The 24,770-nt window shown below is 38.8% G+C and overlaps 1 protein-coding gene across 2 annotated transcripts in view; it reads right to left on the reverse strand.

Annotated features, from left to right (window-relative positions):
- KLHL1 (kelch like family member 1) overlaps window positions 1-24,770 on the reverse strand; it is a 408,883-nt gene that overhangs the window by 13,617 nt on the left and 370,496 nt on the right. For both annotated transcript variants that reach the window (XM_039487597.1, XM_039487589.1), the window contains one exon: window positions 21,464-21,626. In XM_039487597.1, the coding sequence (XP_039343531.1) occupies window positions 21,464-21,626 (163 nt within the window). The remainder of the gene's footprint in view (window positions 1-21,463; window positions 21,627-24,770) is intronic.

Here is a 24,770-nt window from a genome sequence, read left to right on the forward strand (position 1 = left end):
TGCCATCCCTCAGTGGAATGGAAGTTATTTCCTGATTAGTCATTTGGGAGGTGGTTTAATTCGCAGCTCAAAATGCATACTACTTTCTTCTGCCTCATGGGGCAGAAATCTCAGGAGAACTTGCTTCTCCCACGATTTCCAAACCACAGAAGCAGGGTTGCTGCACAGTTGCCCACCATCTGTAGAGGGAAGGGAAAAGAGCAAAGAAAAGTGCAGGTGCTCAGTCATGCTCGGTAATCTGGGTCAAATAAGAACCTGGATAGACAGAGCAAGGGGTGGAAATTGGTGCAGATGAGGACAGAAATAATCTGGGTGAAAACTACTGTACACATTTTATAATTGCAGTTTTAGAACATAAATGGAGGGAAAATAGATTTTTGAAATCATAGAAAATTTTTTTTACAAGCTGCTGTGTATAATTTAGAAGAGGAAAAAGCAAATTATCCAGTCAGAAAGCAGAAAGAATATCACCATCTTCCCATACCCAATCTATCCACCATTTTCTTGGCTGCCCTCCTGTTCTCTGCCCTTGAACTCTAGTCTCAAATGGCTCCATAATAGGATTCCCTTCATCCAGCCTTCATATATGCCCATACCATCTCAGCATCCTCTCTTGCGGCTTCTCTCTGATGCAGCAGACCTAGGTCTCATTCCTAATGAGATCATTCCACACGTGGCCCAGCAACGGTCTTCTCAAGTGCCTCTCTTTGGTCCCTCATGTCTCCGATCCCAACAGAAGGGCTGGTATTACCATAGTTTTGTGTTGTTGTTCCGTAAGTAGTTTTGACATTTGTTAATCATAAATCATTCCACTTATCTTGTACCAGACTTCCCCCCAGTCAGCAGCCTTCCCTGAAGTTTGCTGTTGATTTGTCCATTTGTCACTAACCAGCTCCTTAGGAACTTAAACACAGAAACCTGATCTAGGAACTGACCCTAATTGTTGATATTCAACTGTCTTGATTCCATGGGAGTCCCCACCTGACTTCTGTGGTTTCTTTGCTCATTTTGAGACCATAGTTTGTTAGTTCCCTGTTCCAGGCATCACTTGTTTGGACCGAGTATTCATCACTATCAGCCATTAGCACAACATTGTCTACAAAGTTTAACTCTGTACCATCTTCCATTTGGAATTGCTTACCTATGAAGCCTGTCACAATTATGAATAGTAATGGATAAGCACTGATCCTTGATGGAGCTCAACCTTCACCTCAAAACCCTTCATTGCACCTAAGGGCATCTGTATCTTTGTCATGGAACCATCCTACAAAACCATCACCATCTGGACAAGGTCCTCCAGTACCCAACAGAATTTCAGTGGAGGCCTCAGCAGTCACTGAGGTACTTTGTCAAATGTTTTCTCCAAATTGAGGAAAACCCACCCTGCTTGATGTTTACCTTCAGCTTCTTTTCCGCCAACTGTCTATTGATCGGCATATAATCTGTCATCCCTTTTTCCTTTTCTAAAACCAAACCACTCCTTTCCTAAAACGGGCTCCACTATTCAACAAGTATAACTATGAATGATTCTCTCTAACAGTTTCATGCAGTGGGACAGCATTAATTGCTTGGTACTTTGAATAGTCTTGTATGCCAGCTTTTGTTTGTATATAGGCACCAGTATAGACTTTCTCCATTCTTCTGGAATTTTCTTCTCTTTCCAAACTGTGTCCATCAATGTCTCTCAAGTCTTTGATCATAGCTGCCATGACTTCATCTGGATCTGCTGATTTTCCAGGTGCCATTTTCAGAAATGCAGCCTTAACATTTGCTTCTGACAGGCCATTGATTATCAGTTCACACAATGGTAGCTTGGCACATAAAGAGTTCTCCTCACTAAGTAGACCCTCACAGTATTTTTGCCACCTGTTATGTACCATGTTTCTTGTTACAAGCAGTCTGCCCCTGCATCCCTTACAAATGGCATCTTCCCTCCTTTTGCTTCTTGTCCACATGATAACATATTTTCTGTCTGGCAAGCTGATTACAGTTGTTCAACTCATTATACAGCTCACCTAAAGTTAGGTTTCTCATCATTCTGATAGCTTGATTTGCTGCTCCCTTGAAGGCTCTGTAGGCAGCAACTGCTTCTTCTGATGGGTTACTTTCCGTCACTTTATGACTTTTTCCTTATTTCTTACTCCTTTTTGTACTTCCTCATTCCAACAGCAGTTTTCACGAGATATCCTCACTATGGAGCTTAAATCTGCGGTGAAGAGCATAATTTGGCTTATTATGTCTTAAATGTAGATATCTAAAAAGTATGGTAAAGTCCTAGTTTGTTTTCATAGGCTTCTGATTGAACTGGTGGAGATTCTGGTCTATGTAATATACCTAAGGGATAGTTTCAGGGAATGATACATGCAGATACTGTTTGTTGATTTTCTTCAATTACATATATGATGACTGTATCAGCAAGGGCTGATTTATGTGTGGAAGTCCTGGAAAAACTAAAATCTATTTTCAAATTCCAATTATGAAAATTCTGTTGAATTACATTTCAGTTCTGCTTGTAACTATTGTAGGCAAATGAAAATAATTTCCATCCCTTATAATGGTTCCTATGATGACAGGATTCTGATTTCATTTTTCCAGTGTTACCCATGCTGCATACATTTTTATATGAATCCTTTTCCAGTCCGCTTCCTGTTCTACAGTCCCCACAGATTAACTAATAGAAATGCGGACTAGTTTAAAGTCGAAGCACTGAACAATTTAGGATGCAAAAGTTTCCTGCAGTGAAACAATTATTCATTTGGAAGCTTTTATTGTTCTAAACACTCCATGAATTCCAAGCTCATTAAATGTTCATTTACTGTTATATTTCTTTGGCACTGAAGCTGTTGTCCTGAACAAGGAAGCCCAATTCTACCACTAATCTTTAGTGAGTCCACGGAACTTTGAGGTATTGCCTCATAGACACCCTTGTACGGTAACACAAGTAGGCAAGGGAACCAGGCTACATTGATCTATCATGTGAAGTGGATGTCAAATAAAGCAACAAAGCAAAAGTATAAAGTAATTCTCTTACAAGAATGCCTGCAAACTCAGCCTTAAGACACTTGCCTTTTCATCTGATTTTTATTGTTCAAGGTACCTGAAGTCTGGGGTCACTATAAACTGATGTTTCCTGCACGGCTAGTATGTGCAATGCATTATACAGTAGTTTTGCTAAAGTTTTCATGGGGGAAAATTCCATTTTGAAAGTGAAATACATAATATAGATTTGTACTAATGTATTCACTCCCAATCTCTAATTCCACCATTGTAGCAAAACTATATTATAGTGAGCAACAATAGGTCACAAAACACTTTCCACTATAGCCCTGTTTTCATATGCAAGTGCAATTAAGGTATTTAGATGTCTACTTGATATGCAGACAAATAGGATGCTAAGCTTTAAATATCAGAACCAAGGTTTTCAAAGGTGAGAGTAAAAAATTAGCGTGAAATCAAAGTGTTGCTTTAAAGCTCTACTTACAATGCTCCACTCTGGCTATGTCTAAACAGCTCAGCTATCAGTTCTGTGAATGCTTGATTGTGCATGACTCTGTCCTGACATGGAGAAGGGCATAGAGAGAGCAAAAGAAATCACTCCTGTATTTGCATCCGCTAAGTTTAGTTATTTATATTGTGCTCATCTCCATGCTATCGAAGCATCCCTGGTCACAATCACAGCCGTTGTTATAGAGCTAGGCTCCCAAGATATTACTGAGGAGAAGACTGAGGTATTGGCTCTGCTCCTCCTTTGCATAATCTGGGTTGGTGAATGCATACTAAACTCGGATAAAGGGTAGTGCTCTGGCCAAATAATGGTGGTAACAGTGGCCGGACAATAAACAATCCTATTTGCAAATATTTTAATAAAAACAGTGTATAAAATTCAAAAATATTCATGAATTATTTTCGCAGCTTTATAAAATGAAAATATACCGTCATCTTCACATTATCAGTAGCTTGTATTTTGGTAGCACCCAGATACTCCAGCGAAGTTTAAGGTTCCTTTGTGCCATACAGAGTACAGAGTAATATTCAGTCTCTGCCCCAAAGAATTTACAATCTAAGCACATAAAACAGACTAAGTGTTATTATCCCCACTTTACAGATGGAGAACTGATGCACAAAGTTTGCTGGTCACAGAGGAAGTCAGTAGCGAAATTAATATCTGATATCCTGTGTCTGAATCCGATGCCTTAACTACAAGATGATACCATACTTGCAGTCAGTCTAGGGTGACCAGATGTCCCGATTTTATGGGGACAGTCCCAATTTTTGGGTCTTTTTCTTATACAGGCTCCTATTATCCACCGCCCCATCCCGATTTTTCACATTAGCTGTCTGGTCACCCTAAGCCAGCCATATATGCACAGTATGTATGTATGTCCAAACACACACACACACACACACACAGATTAGGCAGCCTTGTATTGTGAAATATGGATTAAGGGCTTCTAATTATAAAAAATAGTTTATTTTCCTCTGAATACAATTTGTTAATGGATTCTTGATAAGGTCTATTTATTCTCACTCTGTTAATTATGCTTTAAACTGTTCTGTATTGGCTCATGCTGATTTTTATCCTTTGGTTGAGTTTATATTTTACAAATACTTTTTGACAGTTATTCATGCTTTGCTGTGTTTGCCTCTTCCTCTGTATTTTATTTGAAAGCATCCAATACAAAGCAAATTTTAAAAAAGGAAAGAAAATAGCCAGAATCAAATACTACAAATCTTTCAGCAGTCTGATGCGCAGGAAATAGAGGATAAATTATTTTTAAAAGTTATTGTCATCGATAATTGCTTTAAAAAGCAAATATATCTATTAAATTTAATTGCGCAATTAAACATCTAATTATGCTCAAAATGCAACTGCACCTTAACTAGATGGCTACGCCTCTAGCCTGACCCATTTGTTTCTGTTCTTTCATTATGGGATGCACTGGTTTTCAGCTCTTATGTGTCACCTGTTACAGTTCATGCAAGCACATCTATCTGCCTGCATAGTTATGCCAGATATTGAGGGCAAAATAGGGCACAAAAATCCTGCCCTGTGCTATATGGATACATAATGGGAGAAGCAGGATCAGGAAGCCTCCTGAATTGCCAAATAGCAGCAGGTAGAAATTGCTTTCTACCATGCAAAAGATCACTGCAACTGACTGCTGCATCACCAAAGAGCAGACAGCTTTGGGTCTGGTATATGCACCTTGTGCCCCAGCACACAGGCTCCAGTATGTGGCAGCTGTTAAACAATGGAAAACATTGTTCTTCTGTAAAAGGAGCGGTTGGATGAGCCAGCCTGCCCTGAGCCATTTTGCCTTGCAGTGCCTGGCTGGCTGGCTGGCTGGCAATTCACACTGAATAGAAAAGCAGGATGTTTCACTCAATATGCATACTATTCTGCTAGAGTAAATATGTATTTAGCTGGATAAAATATTAGAATTAAGCACTGAAATTATTCTTTTACTGTCAAATCACAATCTCAAAGTAATGAAACCACACAGACAAGGAGAAAAACCAGAGAGTCCTAATGATTTCAAGGGTAAGAATGACAGGGCTGAAATCCCCATATGCAGAACGGAAAACAGATGCAACTGGATGGGAGAGACACATTATTTTTAAGCTTCTAAAAGCATAAAAACAAACAAGAGAGAGAGGGAAAAATATATAGAACTGTAACTAATTAATTGACAACAGATTCAGTCCTAACTCAGACAATACATTCATCATTTCCACAGGAGCTTTGCCTGAGCAGAGACAGTAGGATTAGTTCCTAAAATAGCAGACACACTTTAGTCAGTAGAAGTTACAGGTTAATGGTTTTCTTGAAGGTTCCCATAGTTATTAGTCAAGTCACCCTGAAGAAGAATTACTTGCTTTGAAATTTCCCTTTGAAGCAGCGTCGTGCTGCCAATATTTTAACCAGGGGTTCCCACACAAGCATTTTCCACTAGCCTGTGATATACCCGGTGTCTCAGGGGTGCCTCTGTTTGCAGAAAAGAAGGGTGAAGAATTAGGAAATCTATTAATTTGTTTTCCCATTTAAACAGACAAGCAATCCTCAAGGGAGGCAACACCAGTGCAAACATATTCAGTTGCATTTGCTAGGGGGGGAAAAATCGACTTGGTTACTTTAAGAAGTGCAGTATAGGTTCCATAACACTGTACGGTCAACTCATATCGTTTGAAGCTGGGCCTGTGTGTGAAGACCTTGTAGAGGAAGAACTGGATCCTTTGGCATCTCTCCCTGGGAAATGTTACGAAAATACTTGCCATTTTGTCCACTCCAAAGGGAAAGCATTTGTTCTTCAAAAGGATTTTTTAATAAGCTGAAGGGATAAATTGTGTCTGGCATGGATGATTAAGCAGTATCCAGAGCATGAGTGAACTCCATCAGAGGAAGGGAAATTATCCCAACTTTCTCTTCAGTATCATGACATAATTTTAACATAGGGCTCCCAGGAGTTCCATGCAGCATATCACTGCTTTGATGCCTTCTACTCGGTGTCCAGATAAGGTTAGAGAAGAGCACTTCACTTTCAAAATTCTGTCTTTTTTATCTCTGCTGAAATACCTGAAATACCTATTGATTGTTTCAGTGGTTTTCAAAACTTCTTGTTTTGGTGCAATCACAAATAACTAGAAAGCATCTTGTTTTTATCCTTGATTAAATGGTGACTCAGGCACCTTCATTATTAATTAAATCATCTACCAAATGAATTCAGACTCCATTCAGACTATATTTGACTCCAGCTGTTAATGATTGTCATGCTTTGCATCAGCATGGCCAGAATTTTCACAAAGTGCTCAGCATCCATAATCAGGGCCAGATTTTCAGAAGAGTTCAGCTACCATTTAAGTACCGAAATAAGTGGCTACATCTGCAGAAGAGCTTGGCATGATTGGTATATATCACTTAAAAATTAAGTATCTAAATAGGTGTCAGGTGTACTGAAAATCTGGCCCCAGTGATGAGTTCTGAGGAACTGAACACCTGATTCTCAACCTCTTTTGAAAAATCTGTCCCTAAGGGCGTATCCAGAAGTTAATGAGAGTAGGTGTTCAGCATTTTACAGGAATGAGATCTTATAGGTCTACTTACATTGGTTAAAAGAAAATAATAAAATTCAGTAAATAATTTCACTTATAGAGTAAGATGATGGTCATGCTGAGGCCCACAAGAAGAGCTCTATAGCAATAATAAAATCATAATAAATATCATCATGAATATATTTGTATATACATTTAATATCCAGCAGGATAAATTATCTCCACCACTGGATTCCACAGTTCATCCCATCTTTGATGTGTTTGATTTTTAGACTGTAAGATCTTAGGAGCAAGAGCTATCTATTATGCCCATTGGATAGCTCGGAGTATAATATCTGAGCTAAACAACTGATAAGAAATAACAGCAATAGTAATATAAAATAATTGTAGTAATAAAAGTAACCACAATAGATCATAATAACACTGTACTTCTTACAGGAAGCAGTGAGTAAACAACTGTAAAAGCATTTCTTTTAACATGTGGTGATATATCGTTAGTTACAAAGAACATACAAACAAATGACCTATCAATGTCCAACATCTTTTACTTACTCTCAAGGACAAACAATAAAAAGGAATAAAAATGTCACAAACCATACTTTTTTGCAGGTATTCTCTTTGGCCTTGATTCTCTGCCTATTGAATTTATTTATTTATTTTTTGAGGGAAACAGTTGCCCTTGACTTCAATGGAGCAGTGTCAGACTCTGAGATACATATTTTTTTCTTTGACAGCAGTAATCTTTGCCTAGGGACCATTTTACCTTGACCTCCTATTTATACAGAAATTAATCCTGCATTGTGCAAAACTATTCAGTCACAGTCTCTCTGTATTTAAAAGGATACTGTGGAAAGGCTTTAGAATTTCTCCCTTCTCTGAATTTCTCTAATTTTTGGTTAATCTCCCATTTACATCCAAATTATAGGTTTTTTTTCCCCTCAGTATAAATGTAAAAGTTTTAGCATGGCTTCAAACTTACTATTTGGACATTTTATTTTTATTATTATGGACTTTATTGGTGCTTTTTGGAGCTTATCTGCATTAGATTAGATTAATATCCTATGATTTTAATTCAATTTTAAAATTAGAAAGACATGATCCATGTACAAATAAAACTGAGGTGTGGGTACTTCTGTTCTCTCATATCTCTTGATGGCCTTTGAGTATTTACAAGATTGCAAACTTTTAATTTTGGACCATGTATGTGACTTTTTATGTTTGAGGAATTTACGTGCTTACAAAGTGGATAGCATGGTATGTGTTTCCATTAAAAAAATCTTTATTTTCTTAGCTGGGAAAAATCTCAGTGACAGTGCTTACTGAACTCATTTACTGGGGTATTGTATTAGTAAGAGCCAGGGAAAGGTCATTCCTTTTTCAAGCATTGACTGGTAGGAGCAACAAAGAAGAAACAAAGGAATCAGTCCTGAACTGCTTGATTTATGTCAATTAAAGTAGAAATGTTGCCTTGATAAGGACTGTTTCAATGATTTATGCTCCAGCCTATTCTAGTATTGTGACGAGAGATGAATTTCAATGAAAACTCAGTCTCAACCCATCCCAAACTTTGGCTCTTCCGAACTTCACTTAGCCCTATCTCTAAATTTTGAGGAAGACAATGAATCCTAAAATCCCTCTCAATATAGAAATGGATAGAAGCTACAAAGTAACCTCTAAAATTGAAAAGTGTTAGGGAAAGTCATGACTGGTTAGTTTGGAAGTATTTACCTCAATTACATTGTTGAAAAGCTCTGATAACTAATCAGAGAAAACCATTTTTAAATTCAGTTTGAGAAGAAAACTTCAAAATATTAGACTGCCTTTGATCTGAGGGAATATGGCTTGTAAAAACATTTTAATCATGCCTCTTTCATTTGTTAATGGGGTTTCACCTATCAAAGTGGTTTCAACACATATCAAAGGCTAGAACCTGGCTCGTGTTAAGACCACTGTGTGCCTCTTCACTTTACCTAAAGAGCAGCTGAGAATTACTCTGGAATATGGGACATGGCATAGGTTAAACCAGTACCCATGTGGCCCTAGAATTTGAGTGAGGTGTAGGAAGCAAATATCCACCTTTGTCACATCCTCAGGCATGCCAAGAGATGCATCATTGCAGCTAAGAAAGGAGCACCAATTCTCTGATGGTTGGACTATAGGACCAAGACAGTTTATTAATGGTTATCCCAGTGTGCAACATTTGGGGTAATATTTCCTTTGTTTAGCACTGCAGTATAAGAATGAAAGTGGATTAAATATAAAATAAGCTCGACAAAGAAAAGAAACCATTTTTTTCTGAAAACAATTGTCCTGGCATCTAAGGCCTGGTCTACACTGGGGGGGGGGGGTCGAACTAAGGTACGCAACTTCAGCTACGCGAATAGCGTAGCTGAAGTCGAACTACCTTAGTTCGAGTTACTTACCTGTCCTCACGGCGCGGGATTGACGTCCGTGGCTCCCCCGTTGACTCCGCCAGCGCCGTTCGCGGTGGTGGAGTTCCGGAGTCGACGGGAGCATGTTCGGAGTTCGATATATCGCGTCTAGATGAGACGCGATATATCGAACTCCGAGAATTTGATTGCTACCCGCCGATCCGGCGGGTAGTGAAGACGTACCCTAAGAAATATTTATTGATATTTTGCAAGCAATTCAGAGAGTGGTTTCCCATGGATAGGAGCTTAGCACCGCTCATATGACTTGGGCCAAGGTTTAGTTCCTTTTGATAGAAATAATTTCCTCTTGACAAGGAGTCCTGTTCAAAGCTCCATTGTAAAATGGGGAGAACACACACCTACCCTAAGACCGGTTAATGTACGAGGACTCCATTAACTGGAAAAGTCCGCTCAAATGTCAGGTCATGAGCTGGCCGACACAATGCCTAGCACCATCTCTATGAACAAATAATTTACTATAGAGTTAGAGTAAGAACATTTATTTACCTACTTATTTGTAAACAAACATACCTGGTGAGTCTGTCTTATTTCTCAAGAGATCATTATAGAACTCACAAAATGGTTGTTTGTTAGGCAGTGCTATTATTTTAGTGATATTTATCTCCTCTGTCAGATCAATCATTTTAGATGATAGCACTGTTCCTCCTCATTCTGGCTCAAGATTCATTGATTGTATGATTTTCTGTCTGAAACATTTTAAAATGCACACGTCTCCCTGAAAACTCTACAGCTAAAAAAGAAAATGTTCAAGGAGCATCTCCTCTTCTCTGCAGCAAGGAGCTGATCAATTGTCCTTTTGAGGAGTGAGAGTTTAATCAAAAGCTGGAGTCAATAAATACTCCATTTATAAAACATCAGTGGTTTTGATACTGTCATGAAAAGAAATGGAAATATCTGGCATATAGCATAGTAATAATGGAGACAAAAATAACATGTTACCAATGAATCAGAGTTCATTTGATAAGCGTTCTCATTCCGACTAGCTATGAGCTAATTCTGCAATCCTTACTTAAGCTTTACTGAGACAAAAACTCTAATTGAGACCAGTAGGTTTTTTGCTTGAGAAAAGATAACTATTGTTCCCCATCTTGTGAGAATTAGTCAATATGCATAAAGCTCTTGAAAATGAATACCAGTCTAACACTGATTTTCTCCTCTTTCTAGTTTGGCAGGAAATCTGAGCCCCCCCTCCTGTAAATTGATTTGTGAAACCAGGTAATTTTTTGATACAGGAAAGCATCATAGTATTTCAGCAACAGGGAAAATATTCATAACATTCAGTAAAAGATTCTTCATTTGTATGTCCTAAGAAATATACTGGACAGAAATCATACAACACAATACACACTCTCTCTCTCTTTTTGTGCGCCTGTGTACGAATTGGCCAGCGTGTGTGGCAATGTTTCTCTTGGTGCACATGGACTAAAGAAAAGAAAGATCAAAGAAACTGGTTCTTGAATAAAAGTGTAATAATTTCAAGACCAAACAAATAAGAAACAAAGCTCATACACACACACACACACACACACACACACACACTTATTCTGATAAAAAATATAATTGTGCAGACACATTTTCTGATTTTCCCAGTTCTAGTGAAATCATGAGGTGTTATTTTCCCTTTAAAGTCGTAATTACAGCATATTTATTTTAATAGTTTACTTGATAAAATAATGCAGCTTTGAGCAAGTTTCTCGGTGTTTACTGAAGTATGAAAATTAGCAGAGCATTGCAATTATATGGATGACTTGGAAAATGTCCTGAGTAATCATTTAGTCTGTGACCTTCACAGTGAATGAATCCATCTCAATTTACTCAATAATAAAAAAAACTGAACACAAGTTGATCTAGCAGTTCAAAAGATATTTGATAGCACCCCAAATATAGAAAGTGTGGGGAAATTTATGGAGATCCCAAACTAGAGAAACAGAAATATAAAACACCAGCCAAGATGGTTGGGGATATCCATTCACAGAATGTGGTAGATATTTCAGGCCTTCTGTAGGAGCTAGGTATAAATGAGACAAGTATTATATATCTATATTACTACTTCGGATTATAACCGTGAAAGTGAATCTGTAGAAATTTGGATCAAAGTACACAAAGATGTAGTGATTAAGGAATAGAATTGGAAATCAGAAGATCTGCATCCAAATTCCTAGCTTTGTCACAGACGTCATCTGTAACTTTTAAAGGGTCAGTCACCAAAGGCTGGGTTTTCCAAGAGTGCTCACCTTCCAATTAGGCAACATAATACATAAGTAGGTTTTAAAGAGTTTAGCAAATTAGAGGTGAAGCTCTTGAAAATTTGGCCTAAAATGCTACAAAGGAGTTGCTGGATTTTCTACACTTTTGAACATCTGGCCCCAGTTGTAAGTGCTGAGAATCTGAAAAACTGGCCCTTTATCTGTCTGACTCTTACTTTCCCATAAGTAAAATGGTTCTACTTCCTTTCAAACACACACACCCTTGCCTATTTTCACTATTTAATGTGTTAGTTCTTTGGAGCAGGGATTGTCTTTTGCTTTGTGTTTTTACAGCACCTAGCACAGGGGTCAGCAACCTCTGGCATACGGCTCGCCTGGCCAGTTTGTTTACCTGCCACGTCAGCAGGTTTGGCCGAACACGGCTCCCACTGGCCACGGTTTGCTGTCTCAGGCCAATGGAGGCTGAGGGAAGCGGCACGGGCTGATGGATGTGCTGGCCGAGGCTTCCCGCCACCCCCATTGGCCTGGGACAGTGAACCGCGGCCAGTGGGAGCCAGGGTCAACTGAACCTGCTGACGCGGCAGGTAAACAAACTGGCCCGGCCTACCAGGGTGCTTACCCTAGCGAGCCACATGCCAGAGGTTGCCGACCCCTGGCCTAGCACAATGCAGCCTGAATCTCAGTGAAAGTCTTTGTACTCTAATGCAATACAGTTAATAAATCAACTAGATTATTGATCTCTTTGTAATTGATTGTTGTTGATTGCTGAAGACCTTTATTATTTAGAAGTAACTGAGGTAGTCCAAATGTGTAATCTCTTCTAAAGAAGTATATGGATGTTTTCAAGGGAGTATTCCTTCCCCCTCCCTTCTGTGAGCAGCATATCTTTTTTTGGCCTAACCAACAAACAGCACTCCCCTTACCTGATGAGGCTGGGGGAGGCATTTCCCAAACATGGGCTCTCCCACACCTTTCCTTCTGGGAACAGTACATTCTCCCTACAATCAAACCAAATGTTCCCTCCACTAAAATGGGGAGAGGGTACTTAAAACAACCCAGGGAGGCTATGCTATGCTTGGCATGGTGTGTCATGTAAAGAGTGTCACACACTTTGAATGTCTTGTTTAAATGACTAGATATCTGTATTTTGTCCAGTGATTGACAAACCTCAGAGCTTTGATTCAACTTAGATATGGCCACAAAAAGTTTGACTCTTGTGAAATGTACTGAATCATTTCAGGTGTAATCTTATCTCTCCCTTCTTTGTGTCCTCACCTTTTTCTTCTCAGCTCATTCCTTTTCCCCCCCCCTACCGCTGGGCAACTACAGTCCACTCTGTAGCTAGTTCACCCTGAACTTAATCTAGTGACTGTTCCCCCACTTTGTTTTTTTTCCTTCCCCCAACAGACGCCATGTCTTTGCTAATATCATGACAAAGATGTTGGTAGGGAATCTGCTAGACAATTTGTGTTCTTTATATCTTATGTATGCTTGGAACCAGAGCTGGAGAACCAGCAATATAAGAATCTAAAGGGACTTTGTTATCCATTTTAGCATGTACCTAAAAAGGAATTGCACATTGAGGACAAACTCTTTCCATTAATGATAGAAGCTGAATGGTGGAGTGGTGCAGCTTAAAAGTAGAATAGTGTCAACTGTGTATAGAATATGGTCCAAGAAAGAAGCTTGCTCATGCATGGTGATATGGTGAGAGATGAGGAGAACTGCTTGATGAAACCCAATTTGCAAGTACTTTGAAAAGGGGCACCACTGACTGTTGAAATATATACACATTGTAACACATGAGCTATACAGTTGGGGGCCTGATTGACACACCTGAAGACAGGCCATGCTCCCTTGGGATTGCAGTGTACTGGTGAGTGTGACGGTTGGACACCTCTTTGAGCTATCTCAAAGTCTAGTAGGAAGTCTCCTCTGCTATATACATAAGTGTGCTAGGATGGGAGAGAAGGTGCCCCTTTACGTCCTCTCCCCATTCTAACACATCTTTAAATAATTTTAGGATTTTATCCCAAATTTACATAATTTTACATCCCTTTCCTTTAAAATTCCCATGTATTTATCTGACTTTCATTCCCTCTTAAATGCAGGACTTGATTGGTCTTTAGCTGGCTAGATGTAACACAACAAGTTAAATCTGACTTAGGAACTGATCATTTTTGAGGTTCTAAAAATCAAATAAAGAAACCCTCCAATGCACATTGTATTATACATCCACGGAGCTATATGGGAGCTCTATGCAGGAAATGTGGATTTGTGTGCAAAAGCACAAGAGATCAGGTTAGAGCACTGAATTAGTAATGAGCCCTAATTATTCTGCTAAGAGTAAATAACAGATTCTTTATTATGTGATGCATGAGAGGCAGAAAAATAGAATTCCTTTATAAGGCTGTAATCAACCATACAATCAGCAAAGGTAGGTGGCGATATCACATTCATATGTTGCTAATTTTCTTGGGCCAAATATTGAATCACCATTAAGGACTTTGAGGCGTCAACTAGCAGTGAATGTGTCATAACATAAAATGGCTAACCCCAAACAAAGTTAGGTCAGCATAAAAATAATCAATCATTAACAAAGCTACAGCCCAAACAATGAATGTGATTGCATATTATATGAAAAATGCTTGTCTTTCTGACAACAAAAGTTTGAGGATGTTAGTTAGGAAATGAACGAGTAAAAGTACTAAAGATTCAGAAATGTACTAACTACATAATGAGATTTATTCAGTTAAAGTTATTTCCAGGTACAGTGACTCAACATTGGTCTAAATATCATTGGTGAGATCCTGGCCCCATTGAAGTCAATGGAAATTTTGCCACTGACATTAATCGGGCCAGGATTTCACTGGTGAAATCTAAGGCCAGATGCTCTTCTACAGATCAGCTCACAGAGAGAAGCAAAAAGCTTTTGGAAACTGGGTGGGAGATCTGCAAGATGGAGAAACAGAGGCTGTAATACACATTCTCACCCTCCCTAGAGCATGAAGAAACCAGTCCTCAGTCAGGGCAATTGTGGCTTTTCAGGTTACAAGGCAGCATGGGAACTGAAGAGGGTAGAGTTAGGGAGAAGTGATTTTCCTGGGATTGCATCACTCCTAAAGCAGAGAATTTCCAGGAGGAAATCTATATGGAAATCTATACGCTGCAGATATGACCATCTGAGGGACACATTCTTCTATGGAGGACCCAGAAAGCTATATGCACAGGACTGCTTTTCATACAAGATGCCCAGCTAATCTCTAGGAATTCAAGAAGGCCCTGAGAATTTCTGGGCCACACTCTCCCCTCCCCTTTCCCCATCCCATGATTTCAGGAACTCTCCCTCAAAGAAAGCAGAATCAGAAGGGAATTCTATGAGCAAATCTTTACAGAGTTCCCAGCTCACTTCCCCAAATCACAAATTTTGTTTTGTTTTAAGAAGAAGCAATTGGCCTCTCTACTAAATAGCTTTCCCTTCCAAATCACTAAAGGATTCAGCAGCCTTACATAGATGTGTCTTGTACTCCCACACCAATTCAAAAGATTTATATGGGGTATCCTATTTCTTGTTTGCAAGGAACGTTAGGCCAAGCGGTCTCATTCTATAGCAATAACTTTTATTTTACAGGTAATAGTTTATAAACTAATGCAAAGACTCAAAAACAAAAAGTAAAGCTGCAGTCAGCAAAAGGTGTTTTTTCTCAAGGGATAAAAAAACAAACAAGAAAGGATAAACAAATCTGTAATATCTGGAGTGTCCACACTCCACTCCATAAGCAGAAAAATAAACAGAAAACTCCACAGTCAGGACTTCAGGCCATTCCTTTAATTCTGAATATGGCACTATACTTTCCCAAAGGCATTCTCGCTTTGCCTCTCAGAGAACCACTTACACCCCTTCACCTGACCACCTGTGCAAGGGACTTGTGGAGGAGAAACTTTTTTGAAGTTAACCCTTTGCCCCCAGGATCCAAAGAAGCACTTCTCCAACTTATCACACATTAAAAGTGGCATAGTTAGTGATATCTATTGTTAGGTTTGCTCAATACTTTCTATAAGCTCCCCTCCACTGTTTTCAGTTGCTTATAACTTTCCCAAACTTAATCCATTAGAGCTGAAATTCCCCCTACTCCCCTCCACACACACAAATAGCTGAAAATTTGCACCAAGACAATGATCAAATTTGTGGACACCTAGTAATAAATGAATCCATCTAATGTCAGTCTCCCAGAACTGAATAAACCTAGCCAAATGTATACAAAACCCCAATTGATTTAAATCAATCACTAAACCCTTGCTCACAAAACAGTGATTTGTTAGAGCACTCAAAAATACATTTGCAAAATAAAAGTGGAGTAGACAGATAATGGAGAAATGATTTTTTTTTGTAATGCATCATTATGTTCTACTTTTGTGATTCTTTCAGCAAAATTAATGGGACGTGGAATCTACACCAAATTCAATTTACTGCAACCAAACATCAGAGAAAAGAATTGCTCACAGCCAGTCTGATCATGAGTGTTCTCATGAGTTTGGCAAATACAAACTCACAGATTTAGGCTGGACAGCCTCTTTAGGTGAAAAATGCGAGTGAGAAATAATAAATTCAAATATAAAAATATTAGGCTAACCAGAGCAGTCAAAGGCTCATAGTGGGATCTGAAAGGGACAAATCTGTGATGCAAAGGAATAATAAATATTCAGACTTGAGATGCCAAAGGAATAATAAATATTCAGACTTGAGATGCCAAAGGATAATGCTTTTTGGAACTAATTTATGATATCTATCATAAGGAATTGGAAGGATGTGGCATTGGATTAGGACTCAGTAAATCTGAGTCAGTGCCACCCAGAGGATTCAGGGGGCCTGGGACAAAACAATTTTGGGGGCCCCTTCCATAAAAAAAAAAGTTGCAATACTATATTCTCATGGGGCCCCTGCGGGGTCCGGGGCCTGGGGTAAATTGCCCCACTTGTCCCGTCCCCCCCCCAACGGCCCTGATCTGGGTTCAATTCCATGCTTCTGCCACAGGCTTCTTGTGTGACTTTAGGCAAGTCATTTTCTCTATGTGCCACAGTTTCCCATCCAATGTATAAAATGAGGCTAGTAACAGTGGTTCCTTGTAGTATATTTTGGCTGCACATTCCTTGGGGCTATTACTATGTGTATTGTGCAGTGCCAAGCATACAAGGTTCTGATCTCAGTTGGGGTCTTCAGGCGCTCCTTTAATAGAAATAATAATAATGGATTGCTACTTCTGTGTCAGGAGAACAGGGTAAAAACAGCTGGACATCAATAGGGAATATTATTCACCTACAACACTCTTGATGGCTCCTTAATTCTTCTTCAAGCAAAGCAAATCCTCAAAAGAAAGTCCAAATGCAAAGGTCTATTTTTTTCTGAACCCCAGGGGAATGAAAGGTGATTTGAAAAGAAAGTTAAAATGTAGTTTTACTCTTAGAAGTTAAGATTAAAAGATTCTTCACTTTTCTTTATTTATCTGTGATCAATAATAGTCTGTGATATTTGATATAAACAACACCAGCAGGTGCAACTTTAAAGTCCTCTAAAGCACATCTTTGAGTATGAAGTAATCAATAAAGGGCAGAGGTTTTTCTCCTCGGTTCTGGAAGACTGTTACTGTGGGTGGGTGTTGGTTCCTGTGGTGTGCTGAAGTCATTACTGGTGACACTCAGCTTGGTATACCTCTGTGATGTTCTGCAATTGTCAATCAGCATATCCTGTTAGCAGCTGCGTATTTTCACTTATGCAGAATATTTATTATTGATGCCCCATTAAAGACACACATAATTAAAGGTCATTCTTTTTTTTTTTAAATGTGAAATACATAGTTGTTTAACAAGTGTAATGCAGAATGAATAGACTCCAAAATATGGTTCAGAAATCAGGAATAATTTTGAAAGGGCAATTTTAAAAGATATAATATAACAGGAAAGTCTATTTGACTTTCATTTGCAATTGTGTCATAACAATTGTTTGGAATATCATAAATCTCTTTGACATACATAGTCTAATAATAAAATATCTCAGCAGAAAATGTATCGTCTTAATCTTTTTACTTTTATTTTCCCTCTCACCATAATATTTGTTCTGTTATGGAATGTGTAAGTTAAGTGTTCTTGGATCATCAAAGAAGTAAAGACTTCTTTAACAGCAAATTAATAAATAGCTAATGTGGACTGGTAGGCAAACACATAGTAATCCACTGAAAGGTACAGAGAAAGGCAACAAAAAATGATTAGGGGTATGGAACTGCTTCCATACAAGCACATATAAAGAAGAATGGAACTGTTCAGTTAAAAAGAGACGACTAAGTGGGGATTGGATGGCAAGCTATACAGTCATGAATGGCATGGAGAAAGTGAATAGGGAAATGCTATTTACCCCTTCATATAACACAAGAACTGGGAGTCACCCAATGACATTAATAGGCAGGTTTAAAAACAAACTAACAAAAGTACTTGTTCACACAACACACAGTCTATCCGTGGAACTTGTTGCCATGTGATGTTGTAAAGGCCAAAAGTATAACTGAGTTAAAAAAAAGAATTAGATACATTAATGGAGGATAGGCCCTTCAATGGGTATTAACCAAGATGGTCAGGAACACAGTCACATTCTCCAGGTATCCCTAAACCTTCAACTGCCAGAAGCTGAGAATGGACAGAAGAGGATGGATCACTCAATCACCATGTTCTGGTCATTTCCTCTGAAGCATTTGGCACTGGCCACTGACAGAAGACAGGATACTGGGTTAGATGGACCATTGGTGTGACTCAGTATGGCCATTTTTTTGTTCTTTGATGTCAATCAGGATATTGATGTGTGCATATGCATGCTATTTTCTCTCCACTGCATCACAAGGATCTGCAGAGTACTGAGAAAACTTGCCAAGTGGAGAAATTGGATGTGATTCTTGTTGCCAGGCAATTTTCTTATGTTTCTGGAGATGGTTTCAGAGGATTGAAATAATCTAAAATGGTCCTGGTAACCTGTCATAGTTAATACTCATGCCACAACAGCAGTTTTCTGCTTCCTCCCTGATGATTGGGCAAAACCCATAGATGGCATTTTTACCAAGGTGTTTCTCCAGTAACACTATAAGTAGGGCCCTACCAAATTTACGGTTCATTTTGGTCAATTTCACAGTCATAGGATTTTAAAAATTGTAAATTTCGTGATTTCAGCTATTTAAATCTGAAATTTCATGCTGTTGTAATTGTAGGTGTCCTGACCCAAAAAGTAGTTGTGGCAGGATGTGTGTGTGTGCGAGTGCAGTACTGCTACCCTTACTTCTGTGCTGCTGCATGTGGCAGCACTGCCTTCAGAGCTGGACAGCTGGAGAGTGGTGGATGCTAGCTGGGAGCCTGGCTCTGAAGGCAGAGCCACTGCCAGCAGCAGTGCAAAAGTAAGGATGACACAATATGGTATTGCCACCCTTACTTCTGCACTGCTGCCTGCAGAGCTGGGCCCTCAGACAGCAGCTGCCACTCTCCAACCACCCAGCTCTTAAGACAACAGTGCAAAAATAAGGCTGGCAATACCATGACCCCCTAAAATAATCTTGTGGCTCCCCTGGACTCCTTTTTGGGTCAGGATTCCCAATTTGAGAAACACTGGTTCCCCTGTGAAATCTGTACAGTATAGGGTAAAAGCACACAAAAGATGAGATTTCATGGGGAGCAGGGGGGGAAAAGTCAGATTTCACAGCCCGTGATGCATTTCTCAGAGCTGTGTATTTGTTAGTGCTCTAACTATAAGGAGAAAGATCACCTGCCTCAAAGGAAAGATGGTACTGTGTTGAGTGCAACTTCTGAAGAGTAATCAGAAGCTAGACAAGGGTGAAGGCTCGGATCCAATAAAGGTTCTTTTTGGAAAATTGCTGTCAGCTGGATGCATTAAGCTCAGCCAAACACAATGATCTCTCAGACCACAGCATGAGCAGGAAAGATTTTTGACTCTACATCAAGCTCTCCTTGGCTGGATTTGGAAATAAGAGCTATTGAACTCAAGAGTGGAACCCTGCATTGGTAGCAGGGAAACTTGGAAATATGCTTCACCATAAACTTCTGCAGGCAAAAGATAAACTGGGGTCTCCCTGCCAAAGTTACCAGTCAGCATAATAAAGTTCTGCTTTGTGATAGACGTATGCCTTTGTCACTCAAGAGAAGAATCGTTGCTCACTGGTTCAGATTGGGGTAGGAGGCTATGACAAGAAACTATCCACATTAGGAGATAATGTATGTTATGTCAGAGCATCAAGAATTTAGGAGGTCGGGAAATGATCAGTGAATCACTGATTTATTTTTGAAAGCTTGGATAATTCCCCTATTCTTCTTTTAGAACACCCTCATTTAGACAGAAATGTAAGTGGGTAGTTGCTTTATTTTTAAATGTAATTCAGGGTACCATTATCTTATGATTCAAGAGGACAATCAAATGGTATTACATTAGCAATTTGTACTATAGATTTTAAAGGAGTTCAGTTATGTTTTTAAATTTGGCTTAAACTGTAGGAAGGGAAACCCTGTTTTCAAATATAAATGGATCCTTGTTTGATTTAATAAGAGCCAATCAAAATAACATCTGACACTACTGCTACCAATTGACTACAACGTTTTCTAGTGTAGATGCAAAGAAATGTGCAAATTTGTTAAAAATGACAAAATGGGGCAAACGGTAATAATTGGGTGTGAACCTTTTAAACACTCGATGTTTCCTTACATAGTTTATTCCTAAGCAAAAGTTAGTGTGATGTATAAAATAACCAAAGCACAAACCAATCCTGAGTTTCTTTGATGTATCTGTTATTCAAAAGTAGTCACCAAATACTTTAGATGAACCATTTTCAGACTAAAAGATGCTTGTGAACTGTTCACTTCAACTATTCTTTATTTGCTTTATTTATGGTGCATATCTAATCACACACTGGTAGTAAATTCTGCAGTTTCGTTTTTACTTACTGACTGAAGAATTGAAAGTTTGTAAATAGGCAAATGACTAACCATAAACAGTAAATAACATCTAGAACTATTCAATCAGCTCTTATTAGTGCCCTACATTTGTCCGATCAAGAAAGAAACAAAACCAAAGCGGGGAAGATCCTACAGGTGGTGCTTTGAATGTGAGCACATTTTGTGACCTCCACAAATGGCAGGTTTGGTGCACACAACAAGAGGCAGCTGACACAGCGAGAGGCACTTTTCCCTTTGGTTCACCTGCTAGACCTGCTGCCTTCAGACCACAAAGGTCATGTGATTTAGATTTGACTGACATAATATGCAGAATGCATATAAAGTAATTCCAGCTACTAGGAAAATGACAGTAGCAACTGGGTAAGTTGACTCTGCTGAATAGAACTAGCACACACAACACGTAAAGATCAGATTAGCGAACTCACAGTGTGTCCTGGCCAGCACTTTAAAAATGTTCCCCTGTACCTCCTGGAATTATAATATACACAGTTTGACTTCAGCTCTATGTTCTCAGATCTTTAATGTAAATCATGAACTTATTACTTAAAGACAAATTGAGACAATATATTTTAATTTGCTATTTATCAACGTAACATATAGAAAGATGATGTGCATATGGCAACAACCCTGTGTCTAGATTTACTTCCAGTGATGCCCTCAAAGGTAATACACCAAAAGATATTTACTGCTGTGCAACAATTAGTCATCCTATAGAAAAGTGTGTTTTAAACAGAACAAGAATACCCTACTCACTTGCCATTTAATGCTGCCACTCCAACAGTGCTTCTGGCAATTGACATACTTGCCACAAATGTCCACTGCTGACTTTGTGGATCCCATCTCTCAACCGTGTTCAAATAGCTCCAGCCATCATGGCCACCCACTGCATAAATAGGCCCTTCAAGTACTGTAACACCTAAAATAGAAGAGAAAGAGAGAGAGAGAGAGAGAAGATAAACATAGATTATTTTACATTACATTCTTAAATAAATATTTACCATAACAAAGGTACCAAGTAGATATTAATATGCCCATATACTCCTGGTTGAATAAGAGGCATAGCAATCATCTCACCCCTTATCTCCTTCCACTCACACTGCATTGTTTTTCATGTTAACTGGCAAATGGGCTGAGTCCTTAACATGTCCTCAAAAGAATATAGAGGCTAGAGTGGTTCAGAAAATGGGTTTATTTTTCCCCCATGGAAAATGTCTACATTTTATTGAAAAAGTTTTTTGATAAAAAGTTGAAATTTTCTGTGGAAAATAAGAAAATAATTTAGCCAAAACCCCAGTTTTCCACTGAAGAACAGTTTTGATGGAAAAATTTAAACCAGCCTCGAATTAGTTTTCAATGTCACAACCCCTTTCCTGAGGATTGAATCGATTGGTAACTCAAAAGCAATAACACAGCAAACTTCAGCCTAAGTTTCCTCACCAGTATTGCTTGTTCCTAGAGTTTTCCTCTGGGATTTCCTCTATCCTAGCTCCCCAATTTCATCTGGTCCAAAGAGACTCTGGTACCATTTCTACATCGTGGCTTGGCCCACATGCCAGCATGACTCAGCAGTAGTGTCCCTAAATCTTAACGTAGATAACACAAGAACATGGACCATCCAGTATGGTATTTCCTATCTAGTCCAATATTCTGATGGTGGCTAGCATCAGATGCTTCAGAAGCAGGTGCAAAACACTTTACAGTAGTTAGGATAAAATCTTATTGGGAGCAGAATATCCTAATCCTTAATAGATTGCCTTAGGACACCAAAGATGGGATGTTTATCCCTTCCAAACTTTTTGTCAGCACTTACTATAACAATTCTGGATATGCCATGTATTTCTCTTGATAAAGATATGATCCATCTTTAAATCTTGCTAAATTCTTTGCCTCAACAACATCCCGTGCCAACAAATTCCACAGTCTAATTACACATTATGTGAAAAACAAGTAGCTTTTGTCTGTTTTGAAACTTTTCCCTTTTGATTTTACTGAATGTCTCCTTGCTCTACTCTTGTGAGCCAGAGAGAACAGTGGTTCCTAGTCAATTTTCTCTTTATTTTATATACTTTTTATGGTTATATACTAACCATTCATTGTATATACTTTTATCATGTCTCTTTTTACTCATCTCCTTTCTAATATAAACAATCCCAATTCTTTTCAATCACTGTTCATATGTTGTCCTTCTCTGAACTTCTTCAAATTCTGTAATATTCTTGTTTGAGAAATAGTCACTAGTACTGTACATAGTATTACAGATGTTTAATGAACAGAATTTTTCAGTGAGTTCTCCACAATGATGACCAGGTCCCTTTCCTGAATTGATACAGTTAAGTTGGACCCCTATAGAATGGATGAGTAATGGGTTCCCTGCAGGGCCCTCCTGGCTCCTGCCCCCATTGGACTGAGAAAGTCACACACAGACCTTTTGGTGCAGTGCTCACTTGGTGCTTTTATTTACAGGCTGTGCTCCCACCACCTTTCCACCATACACGTAGTCCCCTTCTTGCAGTCCATCAACAGGAGAGAGGGGGCAAGCTATCTCTCTCTGCTTCCCCTCTCTGCCTTTCCGCTACTGCAGCTTCCCTCTTTTCAGCTCCTTCCTTCCCCTGGGGCTCTTATCCAGCCCCAGCCTGATGAGACAGCAGATGTTCCAGCTTCCCTAATCCGAGCCAGGTGATCTACCCAGCTCCAATTCACCTCCCTTAACTGGAGCTGGATTGACAGAGGTTTGGCTAAGCAGTCTTCTGCTTAGCACCCTGTCACAATGAGTAATACATATTTTCCCTCCAATATGCTTTACTTTGTATTATCAACATAGAATTTCATCTGGCATCGTGTTGCCCATTCACCTCACTTTGTTAGGATGTTCTGACATTTCTCAGTCTTCTTTGGACTTGACTAACCTAAATAATTTGTTCCATCTGTGAACTTTGATACCTCAGTGCCCACTCCATTTTCCAGAGCATTATTAACATCTATCAAATGAACTCAATAAAAAAATTCTATATTCGCATCTGCCACCCCATTACATTTACATTTGAAACAACTCCCTCTTTGCAAAGCATCAAATGCCCTCATTCTCCTTGTAATTTCTCCTCAAAACAGCCAGTCCAGTTCTGGCCCATTGCATTTTAAAATATTGAACAAAGAAAACTATGGAGTGTAGAATTTCAACCCATTGTTGTACAGTGATGAAAGTGTACACTGCAAAAAATTACTCGTTTAAACATTTTGAAAGATATATTTATATCTCCAGACCAGCTCATTAGTAACAAACAAAATCCAAGATTTAGTAATTCAGACTGATTCTGATTTGTGTCCTACTGGGGTGAATGGGTGTGATACTAATTGAGCAACAGATTCTGCCAACCCTGTTCACAGTGAGTAGTGATTTACTCCACAAATATTCCCATGGATATTAGTGGATAGCGCTACTGTGTGTATAAATAACTTGAGTTCAATAGAACTATTCATGGAGTATGTTATTAGTCAACATGAGTAAGGCTGGCAGAATTGTGTGACCAGTACATTTACACAATGCTTTATTTAGGCAGCTATTTTTTCCATTTTGGGCTGTCAGTGGGAGAAAAGTAGAAACATGTAATACTGGGGCTGTGTAATATAGCTTGAAACTGGAAATACAACAGCCTTCAGCAAAAATGAGTCATCATTTCTAGTGATTTTTATATTTTCCTAACCCACAGATATTTTAGTTATGCTTTTTTTCCATGTGTTTTTTAATCATACTGGAATAAAATTAGAAAGCTGCAACAGCTAGCATTTCCATGGAACACTTCAACAAGTGCTATCTTCTGACTGCAGGAAAAAATCCCATGCATTCTGATTATTTGCCTTTCTCCAAATCATCAGGACACTATGACTAACCAAGTACTAGTATAATTTGTGAACTGAGTCAATCATATCTGATAAATAGAACATTTCACATATCACTGATTTGTCTGTGCTCATACGAGATATCAGGTATTGCTTTTATATTACTTCCATACATGGCAATTTGAGGGACTGCATATGTTGCCTGCAAATGTGTGGGGAGAAG

Source organism: Mauremys reevesii, linkage group 1, assembly GCF_016161935.1.
Source record: "Mauremys reevesii isolate NIE-2019 linkage group 1, ASM1616193v1, whole genome shotgun sequence".
Lineage (NCBI taxonomy): Eukaryota > Metazoa > Chordata > Testudines > Geoemydidae > Mauremys > Mauremys reevesii.